This window comes from Moschus berezovskii, chromosome 12, assembly GCF_049115385.1.
Source record: "Moschus berezovskii isolate FMDL1 chromosome 12, NW_MosBer_1.0, whole genome shotgun sequence".
Classification (NCBI taxonomy): Eukaryota; Metazoa; Chordata; class Mammalia; order Artiodactyla; family Moschidae; genus Moschus; species Moschus berezovskii.
In genome coordinates, this window is record NC_142471.1 from 69138841 (window position 1) to 69165492 (window position 26652).

Here is a 26652-nt window from a genome sequence, read left to right on the forward strand (position 1 = left end):
GATAATGTCATGCAACTGTCATTACTCTCTAATTTCAGAATATTTTCGTTATTCCTGAAAGAAACTCTGTACTCATTAGTAGTCATTCATTATACCCTCATCCCCCAGCCCCTGGCAACCTCTCATCTACTGTCGCTATGGGTTAACCTATTCTGGACATTTCATATAGATGAACTCATACAGTATGTGGTCTTCTGTGTCTGACTTCTTTCCCTCAGAGTATTTTCAAAGTTCAGCTATTCTGTAACATGTGCAACTTAATTTTGGCTGATATCTGAGCAGAAATGCCTATGTCTTTGGAGCTGGCTTCCTTGGGACAGGAGATTTGCCTTCAGCTTTGCTCAGGTCCAAAGGCAAATAGGAAAAACATTACCAGAGCTGGCCGGAACTCGGCAGCAATTCTGAGCTGAGGTTCTTTCAAGAATCCACAACCTTCTTACTTTTCCAGCTCCTTAAGCCTCCTGGCATTCCTCCTTTCTTCATAGACGATTACTCTTGGAAAAGTCTGGAGTAGAGAGTGACTGCCATTTAGAGGCAGATTAAAAAGTTCATTCAAACTGCATCTCAGTTTGATCTTGTAAAAGCCTCTGATTTCTTTGAGTTGGCTCCTATGAGGTATGGAACGAGGTGGTGAGGGTGACTAAAATGCCTCAGCGTGAGAAGTTCTAGTTCAGATTGGGCGTCTTGTTTGTCCTGTAGCTCAGTTCAAGCTCAGGTAAAGAGAGAAAAGGAAGTTGAGAAAGGACAGAATTCCTTTCTGTTTATCAAATTAAAACCTTTGGAGTTGCTGAGATCCAACCAGTCCATTCTAAAGGAGATCAATCCTGGGTGTTCATTGGAAGGACTGATGCTAAAGCTGAAACTCCAATACTTTGGCCACCTCATGCGACGAGCTGACTCACTGGAAAAGAGTCTGATGCTGGGAAGGATTGGGGGCAGGAGGAGAGGGGGACAACAGAGAATGAGATGGCTGGATGGCATCACTGACTTGATGGACATGAGTTTGAGTGAGCTCCGGGATTTGGTGATGGACAGGGAGGCCTGGCGTGCTGTGATTCATGGGGTTGCAAAGAGTCGGACACGACTGAGCAACTGAACTGAACTGAACTGAACTGAATGATGATGATGTCTGGACTTTTTTTTTTTTTTTAATTAAAATTTTGTTGAAGTATAGTTGATTTACAGTGTTGTGTTAGTTTCAGGTGTCCAGCAAAGTCAATCAGTTACACATGTATCTACTCTTTTTTAAGATTCTTTTCCCATATAGGCCATTACAGAGGACAGTTGAGTTCCTTCTGCTATACAGTAGGTCCTTATTAGTTATCTGTTTTATATATACTAGTGTGTGTATGTCAATCCCAATCTTCCAATTTATCCCTTCCCCTGCATATTCCCTATTGATTGTAAGTTTGTTTTCTGGATCTGTGACTCTACTTCTGTTTTGTAAATAAGTTCATTTGGACCCTTCTTTTTTTTTTTTTAAGATTATACTATAAGTGATATGGTATTTGTCTTTCTGTGTCTGACTTATTTCACTGAATATGACAATCTCTAGATCCATCCATGTGGTGGCAAATGGCATTATTTTGTTCTAGTTTTTTAAGGAACCTTCATGTTGTTCTCCATAACAGCTGTACAAATTTACATTCCCACCAACAGTGTAGGAGGGTTCCCTTTTCTCCACATGCTCTCCAGCATTTATTGTTTGTAGTTTTTTTTTTTTTTTTGATGATCATTCGGACTGGTGTGAGGGAATACCTCAATGTAGTTTTGATTTGCATTTCTCTAACAATTAGTGATGTCAGGCATCTTTTTGTGTCCTTTTTGGCCACCTGTGGTAACTGACTTTAACGTGGAGGACTTAAAACTCCTTGAGGCCGGGATTGAGACTCTGCGCTAAGAGAATAATATGGCCCCTGCCTGTTATTCGATCTTTTCTTTTCCTCTAGGGAGTTTGATTGTGGAATGGATGCATTTCTAAGAAATTTAAGATTGGCAAAAATACTTGTCACTCTTTGCAGCACTTGGGAAAGTAGGATCAACATAGAGGCAGAACCAGTTTCTTCACTTACTTGTCTCCTACTTTGCCACCATTTAAGCCAAGAACAAACTCCCTTGGGCTCAGCTGTGGGCTAGACCCGGCCAGGCTCTAAAATGCTTTGGCAGGCTTTTGAGAGGAAACTGTCAGCTAAAGGAAGCCGGCTTGTCTGCTGTGAGTCTTCATGTGTTTATTTTCCCAATATTGATTGAGCTCATGGTTGGGCCCTGTACATGACTGTAGGGATTTCTTTTTAAAAAAAGAAAAATGAGTAAGACATGGTATGGCCATACAAAAAGCTATAAATTTAGTGGGAAGGGTCAGGGAGGTAGAAACTATAGATACACTGTGTGGTGTTATGTGAATTCAGAAGAAACGAGGGCGGGAACTGGGAATGTGTAAAGGGGAAACTGTATGTGTATTTGGGCTTCCTTGGTGGCTCAGATGGTAAAGAATCAGCCCGCAACACAGGAGACCTGGCTTCCATCCCTGGGTTGGGAAGATGCCGTGGAGGAAGGCATGGCAACCCACTCCAGTATTCTTGCCTGGAGAATCCTCATGGACAAAGGAGCCTGGCAGGCTACAGTCCATGGGGTCTCAAAGAGGTGGACACGACTGAGCTAGTAAGCACAGCATAATGTGTAAATGAAGTTAAGTGTACTGTCTAGCACAGTATGTTGAGGATCTCTTTAACTGTGGGGAATGAGCAGAGCGTACAGAAAACGTAGTGGCAGGTGAGATAAAGAAGTATGCAGGGACCGGGACACAGAAAGGACCATACTGATAAGTTTGGATGATAAATTCTGTAGGTGGTTGAAGTATTTGGAGAGGGGAAGTCCTGAGACAATGATATTTGCTTTTAGGTAGTACAGCATGCGTTTTCTGACCTGTGAAAGGAATTCAAGAGGGAAGAATTAGCAACTTGCAGGGCAGCAGGAAGCCTGTCTGTATTTAGCCAGAAAATGAGAACACAGATTGAGACAGTGGAGCTATTTCTGAGGTAGAGCCAATAGAATTTCCTCCCTCGAGAACTTGGGTTAACAAAGCACTGTGCCTTAGGTAAAGATACATAGAATTTAAATTGATTCAAGCTGCTGCTTGAGCAATTTGAGACCAAGTGAGGGACAGAGCCTGGTACCCGGGCTGTGCTTAAAGACAAAAGACATCAAGAGATTTTTAGATTACATTTGCCTTCTTTGAGAGCGCCCGGTTACTTTCTAAAACTAACTTATTTTCCAACATCCTTTAGAATTACCAAACCTCTTCTCTTTGCTAAACCGTGGAAATCTAGTACTTCCGCCACACTCAAGATGGTAAACACCAGACTTAGACTTTTCAACCCACGTTTTGGATGGTCCCGCCCCCCGTCGGCACTACTTCCGCCACTCTCTGCGTAGGGAACGCATTTATAACGCCTCCCAGCACTCAAGATGGCCCGGCTTCCTCCTACTTTCCATTGGCTGGATTTCTCCGGTTTTCCGTCTTCATCAGGAGGCGGGACTTCGATTTGATCGACAGCTTTTTAAACCAATGGGCGAAGGGCGAGGGCCAATGAAGCGCAGGAACTGGAGAACCGCCCCAGTGTCTGGGAGGGCGTGGGGTGGAGCGGAGCCGGAAACGGGAGGGGAGAGTGAAACAGGAAAAGAAGGGAAGAAGGAAGAACAGGGAAGAGGAGGAGAGGGAGGAGGAGGAGGGAGGTGGCGGCGCCGTGGCGGAGGAGCAGGAGCAGGAGGGGGATGGCGAGGAGAAGGCTCCTGGGTGGCATGGCGCTCCTGCTCCTCCAGGCGCTGCCCAGCCCCCTGTCAGTCAGGGCTGAGCCCCCGCAGGTAAGGGGGAGGGTCGTGTGGCCGCCTGAGGGGCCAGGCTGGGGGCCTCGGGGTCGTCGAGGCGTGGCTGGAGAGGGCCTGAATGAACGTTGTTACCAAGAGTTGCGGGCTCCTGAGACGGTCACCCCTGCTTGAGTGGACAGGATCTGAGGGGGCGTCGATGTTTAGCCGAGGGACACCTGTGACGGTTTTGGTATCAGGGAGGAGGCAGAGGCACGATGCCAAGCGAGTTGAGGGGCGTTTGAGGCGGCAGTTCAGTCAGGTGGGCCGGGAATGATTGTGAATGGATAGTGGTATCAAGCCGGGTGAGTGGGGTGCGCATTCGTGTCCTCCGGTGGAGCAGGTCTGTGAGGCAGCCGTCGCTGCGGGTAGGGGTACGTGGGTTATTGAGCCGGCCTGAGGGGGCGGAGGGGCTGAGAGGATACCTATTTCCAGCTGGATCGGGGTATGTTCTAGGGGCCTCTTACCCCATTTTAAGTGGTGTTGGAGGCGGGACTCTCGAAAGGCAGGTGGGATGAAGTAGCCTGGGACCCCTCAGCAGCGGCGCACACCTGAGCTGTAACAAGTTCTTACTATTAGGTTGACTGGCCTGGGGAAGCCAGTGACTGATGCTGTCCTGGGCCAGCTCAGAGTTTTTAGCAAAGGGTGGTGCTGATGCCAATACGGTCAACAAATGGAGCACCCTAGCTTTTCTTGCTAGGTGGCTTGTGTAGATTTCAGCCTCTGCTGGCATTTCGAAACTTAATGGGAGGGTTACTCTTGGTGCCAGGTTGGGTGGGGGTGCAGTAAGGGGAATCACCCTCCTTCTTTGCATTTGGCAAGGCTTTACCGTTCTATTTTCTCTCTCTCTTCAGAAAGGCCTACACACACAGACGCACACAGAGCGAGATGACAGAGTCTATATAGTACAGCTTAGCACTTGAACTTAGTGTGGTCAAGAGTAGAAGCAGAATGCCAGCAAAAATACTTACCGTTTTTCCTAGGAATTTATGAACATCATGTTATGTCCATTAGTATCCTCTATTTAAAACATTAATTTTTTTTAAAGTGAGGTAAAATTTCTATAACATAAATTGTTTAAAACCATTTGACCATTTTAAGGTGAATAGTTCAGTGGTGTTTAGTACATTCACAGTGTTAAGAAACCACTGCCTCGATCTAGTTCCAGGATATTTTCATCACCTGGGAAGAAAACCCCCTATCATTAAGCAGTCCCTCCCTGTCTCTCCTCCCCGCAGCCCCTGGCAAACATCAGTCTACTTTCTGTGTCTATAGATTTATCTATTCAGGATATTCCATGTAAATAGAATCTTATAATATGTGACCTTTTGTATCTGGCTTCTTTCCCTTACCATAAAGTTTTCAAGGATTATTCACATTGTAGCATGTATTTCTTTCCTTTTTTATGGGTGAATAATACTCCATTGTGTGGCTCTTCCAGAATTTGTTGTTTCATCTGTCTGGAGAAGTATCACCTGCTCTTCTCAAAGACTATGTATATTAGAAATAACATGTGAAAGGAACAGAGCTCATTTTCAGGCCCAGCACATTCCCTTTTCTTGGGCTGGGACTCTTCTGTTCTAGGCTTTGTTGGGGTTCTTTCTTTTCTCAATTAAAATCATGAACTGGCAGGAGAAATAAGTTTTCTTTATTAGAAAAGTTACTGCCCTTAGGACTGGTCAGACTAAGAAGTATAGATATTGAGAAAGTAAAATATAGAACAAACTGTTGCTTTTCCTTTACACCTGCACTTAAGTATCTCTAAAGACTGTTCCCAATAACCAGTAATTAGCATTACTAGGGGGTTGATTTAGGAACAGTGCAGGCTTTGGAGCTGGGTTCCCTGGGCCTGTGGACTGCGTCTCCCTAGTGGAGAGTAGTGATTGGCATCTGGTGGGAACCAGATCCATTTCTTTAACCGGATGGAAAATGGAGGTTCCTTCCTAGGAGGTGGAGAGAAGATGGGAGAGATCCTCAGTGTAATGCCCTAGTTGCCATTTGTAGATCACAGGCTGTTTGCTTATCATCTCTCTGGTACTTCCGATACTTACTTGGGGGACAGGGCGGCTTTTGTACTTTGTTCCGTTTGGATGGATGCTAATACTGGACGGCAGCTATTTGGTTGTTACAGGTCCTGCAGAGAAGGGGAAGTTTCTGAAATGAGTAGTCTCCCTCTGACCCTTTCCCCCTAACACTCTTGCCTTCATCTTATAGACTCTCTTTCTTAGTATCTATGGTGATAATTGTTTTGTGAATTTTAACCTTTGAAATGGAAGTTACTCTCTAATAATTAACTCTGAACCCCCCACAATTTTGTTTTTGTTTTTTGTTGATTTTTTTTTTGGCTTACAGAAATCAGTGAAGAAAAATTAGAGACCACTTGATATAGGATGTACTTCAGGTTCTCGCTGTCCTTGTTTCAACAAGTAGCTTCTGGGTAGCTCTGAACTGAGGCGGACTCTACTCTTTCCGTATTGAAAGTGGTATGGGTACCTCATTGCGTTTTTTTTTCTCTTGACATGGCTCTATCAGATACAATCTTTTTTTTTAATTGAAGTATAATTTATTTACAATGTTGTGTTAGTTTCTGGTGTACAACAAAGTGATTCAATTTTGTATATATGTGTGTGTATCTCAGTTTCCCGGTTGCTCAGATAATAAAGAATCTGCCTGAAATGCAGGAGACCAAAGTCCCTGGACCAGGAGAAGGAAGTGGTCACCCACTCCAGTATTCTTGCCTGGAGAATCCCATGGACAGAGGAGCCTGGTGGGCTACAGTTCGTAGGATCACAGAGTCAGACAAGACTGAGTGGCTAACACACACACGTGTGTGTGTATAGAAACATGTACATATATACACATATACACATGTATGTACACGTGTGGATATACATACGTGTATATAAACACACATGCTTATATGTATATACAGATAAATTCTTTTTCATGATACAATCTCTCTTTTAAAAGCCTGCATTTCATATCAGATAATATTTGGCAGCTTTCTTTCTCTGGTTCCAGCTGTGCACTGGTACAATTATTTCCTGCCATCCTGGCCCAGATAAGTTCATCAGTTTAATTCCCTTCTGTGATTAGGAACTTAGACTTAATTCTTCTATAGATCCTTGTAACTCAGATGTGATTCTGTGAATCTGTAAAGAATAAAAAAAGCCGTGGAGTCTCCAAACAGAAAGGCCTTGACATTTGTCTCGTTCAGTTGAATTATGATGGAGATAGAGATTCTTTCTTTCTCTTGTTGGTTAGATTCAACTGTAAAAATCTGACTGTAGTATTTAAAGTTTTAGTAGAAATGTCTTTTAACATAAAGTGATCTAACTGATGGGTTGGGCCCATATCTGTAGAGATGTGGTCCTTACCTTTCCTCTGCCATGCTTCAGACTTTGAGTTGCACATGGGCCCTAGCTCATGATTTGTTTTTTTCCACCACACCCTCCATTAGTGTATCCCTTTCCCCCACCTTTGCTTATTTCTACTGCCCTAGTTCTCAGTCCAGAAGCCCTACTCCACTCTTCTTTCCTAACTACAGCATTATAGTGCGACCACCCTCATTCCTTCTTGTAGAATACTGAGTTATGAGACTTTCAAAATCTGATCCCCTTTCTTTCTCTTTTTTAGCCTATTTTATATACCAAAATGAGCAGTTGTCTAAAATCAACATCATGAGTTGCTTATGTAAATCCTTTCAGTAGACTTCAGCAAACATTTACTGAAACATTCGTTCTTTGCTGCTGCTGCTAAGTCACTTCAGTTGTGTCCGACTCTGTGCGACCCCACAGACGGAAGCCCACCAGGCTCCCCCGTCCCTAGGATTCTCCAGGCAAGAACACTGGAGTGGGTTGCCATTTCCTTCTCCAATGCATGTAAGTGAAAAGTGAAGTCGCTCAGTCGTGTCCGACTCTTAGCGACCCCATGGACTGCAGCCTACCAGGCTCCTCCATCCATGGGATTTTCCAGGCAAGAGTACTGGAGTGGGGTGCCATTGCCTTCTCGTTCTTTGCAGCAGGCTATTATTATTCCTAGGCTCTGGAAACCCTCAAATGAGTAGCCAGCTCCCTGTCCTCAAGGAGATGATAATCTTGTGAGATAGATAACAAACACTGATTTCTAATCTGGAGGGATCAGTGCTGTAATGGTTGTTCAGTTGCTCAGTCATATCCGATTCTGCGACCCCATGGACTGCAGGATGCTAGGCTTCCCTGTCCTTTGCTATCTCCCAGAGTTTGCTCCAACTCATGTCTATTGAATCGGTGATGACATCCAACCATCTCATCCTCTGTTGTCCCCTTCTCTTTCTGCCTTCAGTTTTTCCCAGCATTAGGGTATTTTCCAATGAATCAGCTTTTTGCATCAGGTGGCCAAAGTATTGGAGCTTCAGCATCAGTCCTTCCAGTGAATATTCAGGACTGATTTCCTTTAGGAACAACTAGTTTGATCTCCTTGCTGTCCAAGGGTCTTAAGGAATGCAACGAGTCCCTATAATGGGAGTGCATGCAAAGGATTATGGGAACCATGGCTAGGACTGGGGGAAGGTGGAAATTTAGGGAATGCTTCATAGAGGGAGAGGCATTTGGACAGGGCTTTCAAGGTTGGTAAGATTAAGTCGGATGTCTGTGGACCAGGAAGTGGCGGGGGGTGGTTATTCCAGTATGAAAGAGTGGGAATGGAGCGTCCTTTTGGAAGAGGCACACAGTCTGTGGTAGAAGCTTTGCCTGTGGGTGTGCAGAGGACTGTGAGAGTAGGTTGAGACTTGAAAGGTGGGCTGCAGTTAGATGGTAAGGAAGCCTTTTATTCGTTGTTGAAGCAGTGCTCTCCAGTAGAACTTACATGATATTGGAAATCATCTGTATCTGTGCTGTCCATGTGTGGCTACTAAACACTTAAAATGAGACTAGGATAACTGAGAAACTGAATTTTTAATGACATTTAATTTTTTCATATCAACTTTATTGAGAGATAATTCACTTGGCAAAGGAGTCATCCTTTTAAAGTGTACAGAAAATATATTTTTTCAGTAAGTCACAGGGCTGTGTAAGCATCTCTGCTGCTAAGTCACTTCAGTCGTGTCCGACTCTGTGTGACCCCATAGACGGAAGCCCACCAGGCTCCCCAGTCCCTGGGATTCTCCAGGCAAGAACACTGGAGTGGGTTGCCATTTCCTTCTCCAGTGTGTGAAAGTGAAAAGTGAAAGTGAAGTCGCTCAGTTGTGTCCGACGCGTAGCGACCCCATGGACTGCAGCCCACCAGGCTCCTCCATCCATGGGATTTTCTAGGCAAGAGTACTGGAGTGGCTTGCCATTGCCTTCTCCGAAGCATCTCTACTATGTAGTTTTAGAACATTTTCGTCACTCTACGCAGAAACTCCATAACCATTAGCAGCCCTTCCCCATTATACCCCTTCCTCCTCCAGCCCCTTCAACTGCTAATCTACCTTGTGTCTCTTTGGATTTGCCGATTGTGGACATTCTGTATAAATAAGAGTCATATGCCATGTGGTCTTTTGTAATTGGTTTCTTTCACTTAGCATCATGTTTTCAAGTTTCTTCCATGTTGATGTATTAGTATTTCTTTGCATGTATCAGCATTTCATTCCCTTTTTTATGGCCAATATTCAGTTGTATGAATGTACCAAATTTTATTTGTCCTTTCATCAGTTGGTGGACATTTGGGCTGTTTCCCCTTTTGGGCTATTATGAGTAATGCTGCTGTGTACATGCATGTACATGTTTTTATGTAGATATGTTTTCATTTCTCTTGGGTATATACCTAATAGTGAAATTGTTGGGTCTAATAAGTCTTTATTACTCCTTGGAAGGAAAGTTATGCCCAACCTAGACAGCATATTAAAAAGCAGAGACATTACTTTGACAACAAAGGTCCGTCTAGTCAAGGCTATGGTTTTTCCACTGGTCATGTATGGATGTGAGAGTTGGACTGTGAAGAAGGCTGATCGCCGAAGAATTGATGCTTTTGAACTGTGGTGCTAGAGAAGACTCTTGAGAGTCCCTTGGACTGCAAGGAGATCCAACCAGTCTATTCTAAAGGAGATCAATCCTGGGTGTTCATTGGAAGGACGGATGCTAAAGCTGAAACTCCAATACTTTGGCCACCTCATGCGACGAGTTGACTCACTGGAAAAGACTCTGATGCTGGGAGGGATTGGGGGCAGCAGGAGATGGGGATGACAGAGAATGAGATGGCTGGATGGCATCACGGACTCGGTGGACATGAGTTTGAGTGAACTCTGGGAGTTGGTGATGGACAGGGAGGCCTGGTGTGCTGTGATTCATGGGGTCGCAAAGAGTCGGACACGACTGAGCAACTGAACTGAACTGAACTTCCTATGAAGAGATGTGTGTGAAATAACCTCTGACAACAAATTTCAGGTGGGACAGTTTAAAGCTTTGATGTCCTGAATCTTGATTACTCTCTGATGTGTTGATGTGAGTTACCAGTCAGCTTCGCCTTGTCAGCCAACATCAACAGTTTTGACAAAAGCACATTTTTTTCAGTCTGTGGTTCAGTAAGCAGGTGAGCCTCCCTCAGTCACCCCATCTTGAACTTTCTTTCCTCTCACTTTGGTCTACCCTTGTGGTTTCACTTTAAGAACATGTTTGTTTTCACCCCAGTGAAAGCGGGATGGCCAGTTACTTCCTTTTCTGTGTCCTCCATGGTCCCATAATCACTTTGAACTGAGTCATGTTCTTAGAACTTTTTCCTTTCCTCATTCCAAGTCTTGGCTCTCCTCTCATTTTTGGCCTCACGAATGTTAGTTCTCACACACGCTCAGCCTGCAGAAACCATTAGCTGTCCTCCGGTCGCCACGATGGAAGCTCACGGCCCTGGACCTCAGTGGGGCTGTGTCTGGAGGAGAGTCCTTTTTGCCAGGCCCCAGGATGCAGCTCATCTGTGGATACCGTGCACAGGCTGACTACTCTGTGGGTGCTGTGGGGAACTTAGATGACTTTGGATTTAAAAATCCAACTCCTATAGAATACCTGGCCAAGTCACGCACCTGAGGGCCTCTTTCTTTCTTGCCTTAAGTAGCTGGACTGATGTTTGAGGGACCATGAAGACCAGGTAGTCCAGTGATGTGGGTTCATTCCTTGCCCTGCAACCTCAATGGTTGGCTTTGTTGGGGCCACCGAGTCTACTCTGACCACACAGCATGGGCACGGGGTGACAGGGAGTGGTGACAGTGGATCTGGGTGACCTGTCCTGCTCAGCAGCACACAACAGACAGCCGTGGGCACCGCCCTTTTGGCCCATCCTTTACAGATCCACTAGGTGGAGCAAAGTCTGGCCAAAAACCCACATGCAATGTGGAAACCACAAACAAATAACAAATCCAGAATACTGCAACCTGGGAGGTAAGGAACAGGGAAACAAGTCTCATTCTATTGAATTCTGCAGCTTGTTGATACAATTCTGGGCTTTCCCAGTGTGGGAATTAAAGTCCGTCATCTTCTCATACCTGTGAGTCTTGCCTGGATGGGGTTTTTTTGGATCCTCTCACTCACTCAGCTACATTTCCATAGCTGGATTTATTTACTTTTGGTTTTCATCTTTCCATACTTTCTTCTGTGGGACAGCAGATGAGCTGTGTATCTTCTATTCCTGGTGCCATCGTCACTCTCGTAGTGCCACGGCTCAGTTTTGATTCACGATCTTAGGTGTTTTAAAGAATTTAAATTTGTTTTGGAAGAGATGAGAGTGAATGTAAGATGTTGTGAGAATATTTGTGGCTTGGAAGTGTGGATCTTAGAGTGAAGTTATAAAAACATAACTGTTTTGATTTTTAATATGGAGCAAGACAGACTATGTTGTAATACTATTTTATTATACATTCTTACAGATCAGAGGCATGCCGTTCATGGAGAAAATAATCGTATTTTTCAAAATTGTACATAACCGTTCTTTGTTCACCATTTAAAAATTATATTCCTCATCTAAGATTTCACCTGGCAATTTCACTCCGGTTGTGTTAAAAACCAACCAAACACAGAATGAAAGCACCATAGCTTAGTTTATCGATTGGATTTACATATTTGTGGTTTATTTGGGAGAGAAAGTTAATATTTGGCTTTCTGCACTGGGATGTTGGAGCACTGTAGCTCTTTGGGACTTGAATATAGAGTTGAATAGTGTAAGAAGTTCATCCTGTGTACTTCTTTCTATTTTCTTGAGTCCCTTGTTTTTAAGTATGCAAATCCCCTTGCTGCTGTTGCGGTGGATGGGGGCGAGGAGCAGAAAACCTGCTCTGGTCCGATTTGGCAGAAGGTCCACTCTGGCTGTCTCTCCGTTTCCTCTCTTAGACCTGATTGCTGCTTTTCTTTGGGCTTTAAGTTACCTTTTCATATCAGTTTTTAATTACACAAAAATAACAATGGCTCATAACAGTGGTAAGTAACAGAGAAATACAAAAATACTTAGAGGAAAAATTGAAAGTTTGTGGTTTGGTGTGTATTTTTGATGGTTTTTCTGCTCATGCTGCATATTTATAGATACAGTAATATTACTCCTATGTATAAACTTATATACTCATATACATGAAATTGTTGGTATGGGTAGCATTCTTTGTTTTCTTTCATTTGTTTTTTAAATTTCATTTGAGTATGTAATTTTATTGAATTTACAATGTTGTGTTTCAGGTGTATAGCAGAGCAAATGAGTTATACATATACATAGATCCACTATTTTTTAGACTCTTTTCCCATGTGAGCCATTAGAGTATTGAATAGAACTTCTTTCGTTTTTGAAACAAAAATGGATACTTGTAGTATTTTAACAATATGCACTGCTTTTAAACCTTCATATATTGTAGATTTCTTTTCATATTGTATGTATGCCTCATGATTATTTTTTATGCCTCTATGTTACTGCTTTAGATCATAAGTTATTTAACCACCCCTCCATTAATGAACATACATTGTGTCCAAGGTTCTGCATTTTCACACTGTGCTATAGTGACCATTGTTGCACTTATTACTGTCTGCCGTTTGCTAGATTCCTAGAAGTGGAATTGGGGGTTATGGGGTTATAATGTGTGGACATTTGGAATTTGCTAGATTCCTAGAAGTGGAATTGGGGGTTATGGGGTTATAATGTGTGGACATTTGGAATTCGGGGCCAAGAATGCCAAGTTGCTTCCCAGCACGGTTGTATCAGTTCACATTCCCATTAGTAGGGCTTACTTCCCCACACACATGAGTGTCATTTCTTCACCTGCGCCTTCTGCTTATCTTTGAAGATGTGTCTTCTGATTCTTAACACATGCTCTTGGAGAACAGTTCGGTTTACTTCCTCAAAGGCCTGGAGGTCTCCTCCCTGTCTGCAGACTGGTTGGGCAGTGAGCCTGTAGCCAGAGGAGGGTAGAAATGCCTGCCCATCTGCGAAAAGAAGTGGTTTGTGGTCCCCTCGAGAATGTCAGGCAGGTGGCCTGGAGCTGTTGGCCAGCTGGTGTGAGGCACACGAGTTTAATTTCAAGCCCAAACTACCACCCTTCCATGGTGGTATCCCAGAAGAAGAGATTCTTGAAACTGGCATTGTTGAAGAGTGCAGCCTCTAGAGCCAGATTACTTCCATATAACCTTGGGCTAGTTAGTTAACTCAGTATCCTCATCTGTAAAATGGGATATTAGCACCTAGCCTATAGGCAGTACCTGCCACACCTGGGCAAATGTTAACCTTTGTTGTTGTCATTATTAATTATTTTAGCTCTGGTGAACATTAAGTCTTCCCCATTTCCTTACTGACCCTGTACTATACAATAGGTCGTTATTAGTTATTTATTTTATATATAGTAGTGAGTCGGACACGACTCAAGTGACTTAGCAGCAGCAGTGTGTATATGCCAATCCTAATCTTCCAGTGTATTTCCTGCTGGTAACCATAAGTTTGTTTTCTGCATCTGTGACTGTTTTGCAAATAAGTTCATTGGTACCAATTTTTTAGATTCCGCATATAAGTGATATATGATGTTTGTCTCTGAATTCACTCAGTATGACGATCTCTAGGTCCATCCATGTTGCTGCCATGTCATTCCTTTTTTATGGCCAATTAAAACTGCAATACTTTGGCCACCTCATGCGACGAGTTGACTCACTGGAAAAGACTCTGATGCTGGGAAAGGTTGGGGGCGGGAGGAGAAGGGGACGACCGAGAATGAGATGGCTGGATGGTATCACCGACTCGATGGACATGAGTTTGAGTGATCTCCGGGAGTTGGTGATGGATAGGGAGGCCTGGCGTGCTGTGATTCATGGGGTCGCAGAAAGTCGGACATGACTGAGCGACTGAACTGAACTGAATATTCCATTGTATGTATGTAACACATTTAGTTCTTAACTGATGGACATTTGGGCTCTTTCCACTTTGGTTTATTATGAATAATGCTGCTTTGAACATGAATATACAAGTTTTGAGTGGACAAATGTTTTCTTTCTCTTGGTTATATACCTAGAAGTGGAATTGCTAGGTCATATGGTCACTCTGTTTAACTTTTTAGGAACTGTTTTTCATAGCAGCTGCACCATTATATATATCTACTACCAGTTTGTGAGGATTTTAGCTTCTCCACATACTCTTTAACACTGTTGCCTTTTTTTTTTTTAATAATCATAACCATCCTGGTGGGTGCATCCCATTGTGGTTCTGATTTGCATTTCCCTAATAACATCTGCCTCATGCGACGAGTTGACTCACTGGAAAAGACTCTGATGCTGGGAAAGGTTGGGGGCGGGAGGAGAAGGGGACGACCGAGAATGAGATGGCTGGATGGCATCACTGACTCTGTGGACATGAGTCTGAGTGAACTCCGGGAATTGGTGATGGACAGGGAGGCCTGGCGTGCTGTGATTCATGGGGTCGCAGAGAGTCGGACACGACTGAGCGACTGAACTGAATAACATCCGCTGGATCATGGAAAAGCAAGAGAGTTCCAGAAAAACATCTATTTCTGCTTTATTGACTATGCCAAAGCCTTTGACTGTGTGGATCACAATAAACTGTGGAAAATTCTGAAAGAGATGGGAATACCAGACCATCTGACCTGCCTTTTGAGAAACCTGTATGCAGGTCAGGAAGCAACAGTTAGAACTGGACATGGAACGACAGACTGGTTCCAAATAGGAAAAGGAGTACGTCAAGGCTGTATATTGTCACCCTGCTTATTTAACTTATATGCAAGGTACATCATGAGGAATGCTGGGCTGGAAGAAGCACAAGCTGGAATCAGGATTGCCGGGAGAAATATCAGTAACCTCAGATATGCAGGTGACACCACCCTTATGGCAGAAAGTGAAGAAGAACTAAAGAGCCTCTTGATGAAAGAGAGTGAAAAAGTTGGCTTACAGCTCAACATTCAGAAAACTAAGATCATGGCATCTTATCCCATCACTTCATGGCAAATAGATGGGGAAACAGTGTCAGACTTTATTTTTTTGGGCTCCAAAATCACTGCAGATGGTGATTGCAGCCATGAAATTAAAAGACGTTTACTCCTTGGAAAGTTATGACCAACCTGCTGCTGCTGCTGCGGGAGGAGATGGGGATGACAGAGAATGAGATGGCTGGATGGCATCACGGACTCGGTGGACATGAGTTTGAGTGAACTCTGGGAGTTGGTGATGGACAGGGAGGCCTGGCGTGCCGTGATTCATGGGGTCGCAGAGAGTCGGACACGACTGAGCGACTGAACTGAATAACTAGTGATGCTGAGCATCTCTTGTATTCTTATTGGTCATTTGCATTATTCTTTGGAGAAATGCCTGTTCAATCCTTTGCTTATTTTAAAATAAGCATCTTATCTGACTGAAGGAACAGCAGTCTTCCCATGGAACCCCAGTGAGTGACTGCTCAAGGAGAGATTTTCCTTTAAAAACCAGACTTTGTTAGGGTTCTGGCACTCTACACCTAGCCTTGCTACCTCTGATTCTCATGACCCGGGGCCAGTTACTTTAGCTCGCTTAGAGGTGGCTCTGAGACAGTCATTTCTGCTGTAAGAGGCCCACAGAGTCTCCATTCTCTTGGTTAGAGTCTTCTACAATCTCTTGTGGAGATTCACGATTCATGTGTTCTACAGTTAAGCCTGTGAAGAATCCCACAGTTAACACTTATCAGATCTTATCAGATATCATTATCTAATATCTTATCAGATAAATGGTTTTCAAATATTTTTTCCCTCCCGTTCTCTGTTGATTTTTTCCCACTTTGTTGATGGTGTCCTTTAAAATACAGCTGTTTTTAATTTTGATCAGTGTCACTTTATGTTCTTCTTTCGTTACTCAAACTTTTGGTGTTCCCTAGTTCTTTTAGGGCTTCCTAAACTTAATGTTATTTAGGGTAAAAAAGGGGCATTATTCAGAATAAGATCCTTTATTTGTTTTACTGTGGAGCATTTTAAACATTTACAAAAACAACGCAAAAGAGAATGGTGTAATACAATGAAGTACCTATGTACCTACCTCCTAACTTCAGCAGTTTAGCATTTTTGCCAGTTTTGTTTTTATCTATATCTACTTTCACTTCCTTTCATCCCCACGGCAATTATTTTGAAGCAAGTTGCAGTCATCTCAACCATAAATAGTTCTGTTTGAATCTCTAAAAGATAAAAGGACTTTGTTCCAGAACATAACCGCTCTCCCATACCACACCCTAAAAACTTGACAATAATTCCTTAACATTACAGGAGAGGATCTTGCATGTGAAAATTTAATTTGGATCTAGAGGTAAAAATCCGATTAGAAAATTCAGCTAATTATGACAGTTCTTCTGTTTTCATAAGGAATTATCCAGAAGAGTTACACCACTTCAAAAAAAGTTACACTACCCAGCGACACCCTTCACTCCTGTGAGTATCAAAAAGTGCTGCTCTTCCAACCACAGGTTTTTCTTTTTTCACTTGAACAGCTCTAGTGGTGAAGTTTTAACCATGACAGTCCTCTCCTTTATCCCTCTGAAATCTTTGTCTTTTTTTTAGGGGGTGGGGGACACATCCACTTCTAGCCTCTGCCCAGTATATAAAGTGAAAGATTAACTTCTGATTAACTTTTGCCCTCAATTTCTAGTAGAGGTTTTGGGAAAATCCTGTTTTTATCAGAGATTGCACAGAGGTTCAGAGAAACACAAGGAATTGAGACCAGTCTGCATGGCTTGTCTTTCATCTGTTCAAGGCAGTGTCCCCCATCCAGAGCCTGACTGACTATGCCTGCCCTCAGGGTACAGTATGGGGGGGGAACGGTTCATGGCTGATGAGCAGAGATGGAAAATAGAATTTGGAGGCTGAAAGATGCAATAAGATAATGATTCTATGAACAGATAGATGTTCAGTAAGAAAGGCTGTGCTGTTTGAAGTGTAGGAGGCTTAGGGTTAAGCAAGCTGCTTAACTGTGGGACCCTTCAGAGGCTTAACTGTAAAGCACATGCACTGTGAATCTCTAAAAGAGACCGTAAACTTCTTCAACCATGTGAGCATCTTATCACAGAAATGGCTGCCTTGGAGCAGTCTCTGGGTGATGCTGATAGAAGTAGTGAAGGCTCAGAGAGGTGAAGTAACTGGCCCAGGGTCATGAGAATGAGTGGTAGAGTGCCAGAGCCCTGACAGAGTCTAGCTTGCAGGGAAGTCTGCCTGTGGGCGGTCACTCTTTGGGATTCTATGGGAAGACCTCTGCCCCTTCAGTTAGAAACTGTTGGTCTAGCCCTAGGTCACCTAGCATTTTCAGACCTTCGGTGTACTGTTTGGCAAGTGGGAGTGGTAATAACTGCCTGGCCCCATCATCAGCTGATGTAACAAGGAAAAGAGATGTGAAAGTAGTTTATAAACCTTGAATTCTTTGCAAGGATGATGCTTCATTGTGTCTCTCACTGGTCAGTGCCTCCTTTTCTATAATACTGAGCACACCTTGCCAAGGATATGCATCTTGAGCAAAGTGAAGGACTTTGGAACGGTGAATATAAAATGGAATATTGGTACCTGCTGCTTTTTTTCCTGAGAGGTACAGTAGCCTGCACTGACTTGCTGTGATGGGACGCTTTCTCAAAGGCCCTTCCAGCATTTTCTCCCCTAGACGTTAGGCATACAGAATAGGGTCTGCCTGCCCACCTTTGCTTTGCTCTCATGCTTTCTTCATGATTTGGACCCATGGTCAAAGTGTCTTTGAAGTCGGTTTACATTACTGCTGTCATCCTGTATTGCTTCATCCTTTGTGGCCTGGGAATCCACAAGGTTCAGGTGTGGCCTGTGGTTGGCCATAATGTGATGAAAGGTCCAGCATCCTTGGCATCTGGTATGATTCCCTCTCCAGTTTCACCACCTTCAGTCATCATCTTACTTGGGGTATGGACGTGCGTGTTCCAGAAGTTTCCGCACTCCCTACATCTTCTGGGAAGGATAAGTTGTCTTAAAGTTTTCTGCTGGTGTTTTTGACCATGAAACCTTAGACCTGAAGAAAGTTTGGCTGCCGAATAGCCTAAGGAAGGAGGAGGTAATATTTGATTTACATAAGATCCAGGAAATGAGAAAAGGCTTGGTGCCAGGATCTGTGTTTCCAGCCTGGCCTTATTAAGTCTCATAGTACTTTAAGCACAAGAGGTGACTTCCAAGTGTTGCTAATGGAATTTCTGGTGAATGGGAGACAAAACCAGGACCTGCTTCATCCCATTCCCCATAACTGAAAAACTTTTACTGGGGCATTCAGTCATGTCCCAGCTGTACCTTGAGGAAGGGAGTTTGACTTTTGAGATGGCTTAAGTGCTTTAAATTCCTCAGCTGAGAAAATTGGAGGTGGATAACCAGAGGGTTTTCCAATCCCTTCATCAAGCCTTATGAGCTCAGAGTACCATCCAGGTGCTCTCCTTATCTCTCAGCTGTTTTTCAGGTTTCTGTTCACCTGCCCTAATGTTTGGGGTTTAGCTTCATTTTTACCATTTTTTCTGTAGTTGTCAATTCCCTCATCCATGTGACCATCTTTTCTTGAAGGCCTGCTTTGTGCGATGCGAGGGACACAGAAATGAAAGTTATGTACCTTGCCCTTTAGTTGCTTATACTATACAAGAGGAGATAGGCCTGAGAATAAATGACTTTGCTGACACATAGACAAGAGAGTGGATCTTCTTATAAAGCACAAACAAGATCTCACATTGGAGAGTCTGCACACTTGCTCTTATGACTTTGCACCGAGAGCCCAGAGCTGCTTGCAGGTGTTTAGAGTTGAGGTATCTTGAATAAAATGACATGATGTTGGCCCTTCCAGGGTCCTGCCACCATTTCACCAAAAGTGGGTTGAGTCTCTCTTTGTCCTTCCCCTAAGTGGAAGCTGAAATCAGATTTAGTGGAGGCCTTGAAGACTAATTTCCCTAAATGGAGTTCTCTTTCCAGGTCACATATGTGTGTGTATCATGTATTTGGTGTGACCTAGTTCCCCCCTTTTTTCTTATTCTGATCTTTGGTTAGAGAGGAGTTTGTGAGGAGACATGAAATCTTTCTGGGGACAGCCTTGAATTGTAGCTTGCTGATTTTCATGTAATTCTTGGCTATTTGCCAGTTTGGTTGAGGTTGAACTGTTTTCAAGGCAGTAAGAATGAACCTAGCATTTTGGTATAAAAACAAGGCTGCTGTTGTACTTGATAAAGCTAAAACTGTAGACCCAGCAGCAGCTCATTAACCATCAGTGACAGCTCCTGGTTAGTGGTGAGTTTCAGAGACCCCTAGACTCTCCAGAGAGGGCAGTAAATATTTATCCATGAAGGTAATAAATATCAACAGAGTGATTGATTGTCAACAGAAAAGGATTTTCTTGTTAAGAGGCAGATAAGCAGGAGGCAGAAACTTTAGGAAGCTGTTGTAAACCAGTTTCAGCTTCTGCTACTTTGACTTCTCTATTTAAAAGATTAAGGCTGTACCATTGCATGGATGTCTTCCTTGCACCTCCCACATCCCCCCACAAAATCAGATTCAAGATTTATCATATTTTAGGAGTAAATATAATTAAACAGCAAGAGAACCTAAGATACTTAACAAAATAGAAATTCCTGCCCTTGACATTTATAGTGCTACCATAGTCATCAGAAAGAAAAAAGGTGCCACTTACAGGTACTCAGTGAACAAACACAAATGTGCTGGCCTCTACTGTACTGCCAGATGATCTTTGCTTCATCTTTTTCAACCTTTCTTGAATGCCCCGTGTGCCCTTGTTTTCATGCTTTTGGTCATGCTTGGTGCTTTTTTTTTGGTCTTGCTTAGTGCTTTCATCTTCTCCCCCAAACCCTACTTTTTTTTTTTAGTTAGCCATCTCACGGTGACACTTTCTTTGGCCAGTCTGTCCTTCAACAGTTTCCTTTCTTCAAGCTCTTCTTACACTTCTGGCTGTACTCCTTCCCTCACTTTTATTATATGGTGCCGTTTTTTTTCTGTCTGAGGTCTTTTCTCCCTCACTGTGTAACTGAGTAAGTCACTTCTTCAGGGCAAGGCCAGTTCATCCAGTAGTGCATCTTTCTCATCCCCGTGGTCTATCCTGGTGGCTGGACATGACTGTGACTATCATGTCCCAGAAGAGGGGGAAGTGACGGGTATAATATCAAAACACTGTGTCCATGCATGTTCAAGCCATTTTGTCCAACCACACAGGTCTGGCTGAAATGCTGCCTCCAACTGCCTACTAGGTGTGTGTTTTTGAATGAGTTACCTAACTACACTGAAGCACATTTTTTCATCTGTAAAATATGAGATAGCAACATAGGTTTGGGTTCTCCCTCTCTGAAATATATCATCTGATGTTTAACAAGTGATTGTGTATTGCAGTTGAGGGCTGTTTACCCAGCCAACTTCTGGGAACTCAGGAAAGTAGGAGGAGAGCATCCCCGGGTTTTCACGGAGGCCTTGTAGAAGAAACAAGCCCTGTGCCTTGTAGAACTTTGTCCCTCTCGGAACCCAGGAGAGGTATGTTACCTTGCCTCGGCAGGCTTGCTCCTCCTCTGCCTTTGTCCAGCCCCAGGACAGAGATAAGTTAGTATTCTTGGTTTCTGGCAGCTGAGCAGTCCTTAACATTTTTACTTGGCAAGGTTCTGCAGATCTTTGTTCTGGGCTTGGAATTCTTCCTATGGCATTCCCCAAAATAATTACTTCAAGATTCTTTTATTGATGCCCAGCCTCGCATTCGTGACATGACGTCTTGGTTTGACTTTGATTGTGGCGCTCCTGTCAATCTGGGGTTTGGGTTAGTATTCATTTCTGCATTTTTTGAGTCAGAACTCAAAGGCGTTTAAATGAGCTTGTGCTCAGCCAGAGAGTGATAAGAAAGGTCTTTTATTTTTATCTTAGATGTTCTGTGTCTGCATCGCAGGCTCTACTCAAAGCGTCTGGAAATAAAAGACTTTAGGTCTGGAAATTACCTCCTGCCCTGGAAGCTGGCAGTTGCTATCCTGTTCTGATAAAACCCTCTTTCTTCAGATTCCTTGATTGCGAAATGAGAAACTCAGAGCCCTCAGCCCTAGTCTCCTTTAGCCTCTGCTGGCCAGTGAACACTTCACCAGGTTACCTGAGATCCAAGGCATAGAAGTCCTTCCATGCCACCTTGCTCCTTGTGTGGGGACTGGTTGCATGTTGGGAACTTTTGAGAACTTTAGGACTGTCCTAGTCTTTTACCTCATGGAGCCCAGGCTCCAAAGTCGGTCAGAATGGAAGGCTCTGACCCCATCCTTGGGAACACCACTGTCAGATCCAGTGTTAAATGACAGTCTTACAGACAGGGTTCTAGAGCACTGACTAGAGACATGAGTGTCTGCTTAGCGTTTAGCTGACCCTCAGTTCCAGTTTTTGCTTTACTGGTAACTTCTGGTCTAATGTCATGACTCCTGTATTATAAAGGAGTCTTTGGAGCCAGAGACGTCGTTCAGATCCTTGCTCTTGCTCTGCCTGCTATGTGACCTTGGGCAGGTCTCCATATGCCTCAGTTTCTACAGCTGAGCAGTAAGGATATTAATACCTACATGATGGGATCACGAGATGTTGGTTAAATGAAAGTTCTTAACATAAAGGCTGGTTTCATTGTCAGTACTAGCAAATAACTTATCTCTCCCTGCCTCTTTCCCAGAATTTTTTTTTTAATCTTTATTTTCAAAGTTTTATTTATTTAGTTTTGGCTGTGCTGGGTCTTGGTTGCTATGCAGGCATTCTCTAGTTGCATTGAGCAGGGGCTGCTCTCTAGCTGTAGTGCATGAGCTTCTCATTGAGGTAACTTCTCTTGTTGATGAGCACAAGCTTTTAGCATGCAGACCTCAGTAGTTGCTGCCCATGGGTTCAGTGTTTGTGGCTCCCAGGCTCTAGAGCACAGACAGGCTACCACAACTACCACAGTAGTTGTGGCGCACAGACTTAGTTGCCCCTTGGCATGTGGAATCTTCCTGGAGCAGGGATCGAACCTGTGTTGCTTGCATTGACAGGTGGATTCTTTACCACTGAACAACCAGGGAAGCCCTTTCCCAGAATTTCAAGATTATAGATGCATAGGCTGCCTAGGAAAATATTGCCAAAAGATTCTTAAATCAACTCTAGTGAAGGAATGAATTTCACTAGCTATGAACATACATTATGTTGCAGTGAATGAGTGAGTGAAAGTTGCTCAGCTGTGTCCAACTGTTTGTGACCCCATGGACTATACAGTCCATGGAATTCTCCAGGCCAGAATACTGGAGTGGGTAGCTGTTCCCTTCTCCAGGGGATCCTCCCAACCCAGGGATTGAACTCAGGTCTCCCACATTGCAGGTGGATTCTTCACCAGCTGAGCCACAAGGGAAGCCAAAGAATACTGGAGTGAGTAGCCTATTCCTTCTCCAGCGGATCTTCCCGACCCATGAATTGAAGCAGGGTCTCCTGCATTGCAGGCGGATTCTCTATGAACTGAGCTATCAGGGAAGTATAGCTGTTGCAGTATGTCGTCTTTAATAAATTAATTCAAAGGGTTTCAACATTACTATCTTTGTCACTACTCAGGGCCATGAACAGTTATTAAACTAGAACATTTTGACAGCATAATCCTGGTCAGTTCTGGTTTAGTGTGATTTGCAGCATGCAGGATCTTAGTTCCCTGACCAGGGATGGAACCTGTACCCCTTGCAGTGGAAGCACAGAATCCTAACCACTGGACCACCAGAGAATTCCCCCTCCCCTGCTTTTTTTAAGTTGGTAAATTCAGCATTGAATCACATTCTACATTGTGTCAGGGAGATGACTAAAATGGTTTGAAGATGGATTTGACTTAGCTTTGGTCCACCATGTATGAACCTGGATCACTTATATAGAAGAATCTTTTTTCAGACTAGTAGAAACTACTGATTATCATTTTGCTTCTTAAATCCCCAAATTGACTACTTTGTCCCTGGGTTGTGGTAATATTTGTAAGTCATGGCAAAAAGTGAACTTGCCTTCCTGGAAATGCCTGCATTTGCCATTTCAGCTGTTCTTTTCTCCTCATCCCCCAAATTTTAGAGCTCAGTGAGGGTTGGTTAGGGACTAGGGGCAAGGAAAAGTAGATCAGTGAGGAAGATGCCATTCTCAGTGGTCACTTTGTTAGAGTATATGATGTTGTTTTTGGTTTAATGCTGCCTTGTACACAGAATCTTATAATCTTGTAAGAAGATAAAAGTTGCCAAATGCTGATTAGAAACACTGTCTTGAGTAGCATCCTTGAAAGAATGATTTATTAGGTTGCGAGGAAATTGGGAAGCCTGTGTTGCAATTTTGATCATTTAGATTGAACTTTGACAAAATTATTTTTGGATTTCTAGTAATCTTGTCCACTTAATTAGAGATGACTGCTGATAAGTATTATTTAGAAATGTGGAAAGTTTCCTTTGTCCATTAGAGCAAGGATTCTTGACTGTCTTGCTCATAGAGGTACCTCCAGCTCCTACACCAGTGCCTGGCATACTGTGGGCATTCAGTAGGTGTGGAATGAATGAATGAATAGTACGCTTACGCCATGTACCCTTTCCATAGAGCTGTGGGTGTCACGCTGTCTTGTCAGGTAGGTTCAGAGCAGAGTTGCCCAGGAGGGGTTGAGGATGCCTTTTTCACCAGTTTTATTGTCAAAGTTAATAATGCTGGGTGTGTTTGGGGACGGTCTACGTTCGTTCGAGGAAATGAAAAGAGGGCGTGGAAAGCTGTCTCTTCTCTCTTCCCCAGAGGGATATGTCTCAATGTCCAGGCCTGCCTGGCTGGCAGTTCATCCTATATGTGAGGGTAGAAACGAGGCATGGGCTAGACTAGATGACTGCGTCTTGAGGGTACATATTCGCTGAAGAATGGCTTCCTAGTCCCCAAACACCTGCAGTGGCAGAAGCCACTTCACCCCCTTCCCTTCTTCATAGCAATGAGTCTGCTAGTCATTTCTTTGTGAGCCTCCAGGAAATGGCCCAGCTGGCTTGGCTTATTCATTTCCTTGTCAGGAAAGTCGATGTGACCTTGACCGTCAGTGGGTGATCTGCAGCAAGTACATTGTGTGTCTGGCTGGATTCGCTAATGATTGAAAAGTACTTTTGGCAAGTCACCTTGCTGTAAGTGTTATGTACTGCTAATTTATTGTCCTCAGTAGAGGTGAAAGATAATAATTTGCAAGAATCATTTCTGATTTACCTGGGTCTGCCCTGCACAGTGCCAGTCCCATGGGGGCCTTCGCTGAGTATCACTGAAAGAAAACTGTTGCAGAAAATAAAAAGATGAGATGTACTTGCTTTGAGTGATGGAAATATCATTAATCTGCAGCCTAGGAAGTTATTAGAAAGTAACTTTGGGTTTACAAAATTCCTCTGAAGATTGTTCTCCTTGTGACTCGTTTCTGCAAGCCCAAATCCAAACACCAACCCTTGCTGCTGTTGTCTTTGCTAAAGGTTTCATGGCTGGAGGGAGTGAGTGTGAGCTGCTGTTTAGGGAACACTAGCCAGACATTGAAGAAGGAAATGGCAACCCACTCCAGTGTTCTTGCCTGGAGAATCCCAGGGACGGGGGAGCCTGGTGGGCTGCCGTCTATGGGGTCACACAGAGTTGGACACGACTGAAGTGACTTAGCAGCAGCAGCAGCCAGACAAGAGCTGGCTTACACTGCTGACTGGGAAAAGTCAGGTGAGGACGCCAACCCTGGGGCCTTTGCTTCCTGTACAAAAGCTTGCCTTTAGAGAGCCGTTTCTCCATAAACTGCACTTAGAGAAGAAAGTCTGACAAACCTAAGGTAGTGAACTTTTCAGAAGGAAGAGTCGGTTTAAATATAGAGATCTGCTTCACTGGCAACTTGGAGGCTGCGGTGGGACTTGTTGTACCTTTTGTAAGACAAGTGAGGAAAGATGTTGGCACCTGTACATGCAGTCTGTTTATGAAACATAAACTCTCCTGTCAGAGCGAGGGCTCAAGAGGTCAGCACCCAAGGTAACATGTCCTACCTTTGCTGGGAAAGAGGTGCCTCTCCCAGCCCTCTCTGAATTGCATCCATCCCTTGAGAAAGTTGGAACAGCCAAGCACAGTGCACTGTTGAGCACTGGTGCTGGGAGAGGTGGGGTGGGAAAATTTCTGTGAAACTGACAGCTCCTGGGCCCCCTTTTCTTAACCAAGGAGGAGAAACAATTCCTTGGGAGCTCTTAGAATCCCATCATTATTAGGAGAAATGTAGCTCTTTGTAGCGTTAAAACCTTGACTTATGTACAGTCCAGCCTGCTCTGAGCTGAGGGGAGCAAAGGGGAGTGGGCAGCGGCCTTGTCCCCCTTCACTGTCGGCTCCAGCCCTAGGTGGGTCTAGGGCTGGACTTCGTGGGTTTGCAGCACATCCTTCTCAGTATTCTACATCAGCTGTCTGGAGTTTTTTCTGCTGTGCCTGAACTGATGTCATTTCCCCCTTGGCAGACAGCTTCAGCTTTGCTGCGTCTGAGATATGTCACGAGAAGGTGGGGGTGGGTCGGAGCCAGGCAGGGGGTGGGGGGAGCAGCGAGGAGAGCAGGAGGAAGAGCGCCTGCTTGGTCCCAGGACTCTGTTTACTTTTTCTTCTTTGCTAAGGAAGGCCCAGTAACCGGGAACGCTGAGCACCAGACCTGCCAGGGGAAATGCTCCTTCCAAGACCTTAACTTTTCAAAAGCCCTTTGTTCCCAACGTTAGTGTGGACGATGCTCTTGCAGGATGCCTTTCCTTTTGGGTCTTAGACAGGTAATGGAACGGGTGGTCTGGGGATTGGGTTCGGAAAGGGAAGAGGGTGGGAGCTTACTTATCGCACTACTGCTTTGGGTGGAGGAAGCCTTTTGGAAAATGTCTTGCAGTTACAGCAGGCCAGCTCCCTTACAGAATTTTCCAGGCTTTTCTTCCTGCTTTCAAGTTGCTCCTTACTCCCCTGGCCATGGGGTTCTTAACCCCATATCCCTGAGATCTTGCTGGGGTGTCTGTTCTGATTTTTCATTAAACATCGTAAAACCACTGCCAAAGCCTTAGCAAGGAAACAGTAGAGGGGTGAGGCTGGGAGGGGGAGAGGCAGAGCAGGATTCCTGATCAAAACCCCTTTTATTCCTTCTCCATTTGGATTGGGTTAGTTAGCAGAGGTTTCTTCACAGTTCTCTGCTTCTGAAGAGATTCTGAGTTGGGGTGGGGGGCCTTCTTTTAAAGGGAAGGGCTCCTCTTAGAGACTTTCTCCTTTTAAGCCTGTGGTTAGGGCTGTGGGTCTGAGGGACGTGCTGAATGTCTCAGAGGCATGGGGATGGGACTGACCACATTTTGGTCTTCCTGATCGATTTTTCAAAGCCA

The 26652-nt window shown here is 44.1% G+C and overlaps 1 protein-coding gene across 2 annotated transcripts in view; it reads left to right on the forward strand.

The window, feature by feature from the left end:
- Positions 1-3658: 3658 nt before the first annotated feature.
- The window catches only part of WBP1L (WW domain binding protein 1 like), a 57340-nt gene continuing 34346 nt past the window's right edge, over positions 3659-26652 (forward strand). The window contains exon 1 of one of the 2 annotated variants that reach the window (XM_055424750.2): positions 3659-3864. In XM_055424750.2, the coding sequence (XP_055280725.1) occupies positions 3775-3864 (90 nt within the window). In that variant the 5' untranslated portion in view covers positions 3659-3774. Of the gene's footprint in view, positions 3865-25860; positions 26065-26652 lie in introns of those variants that run through there. The other variant, XM_055424751.2, reaches the window with a different exon arrangement.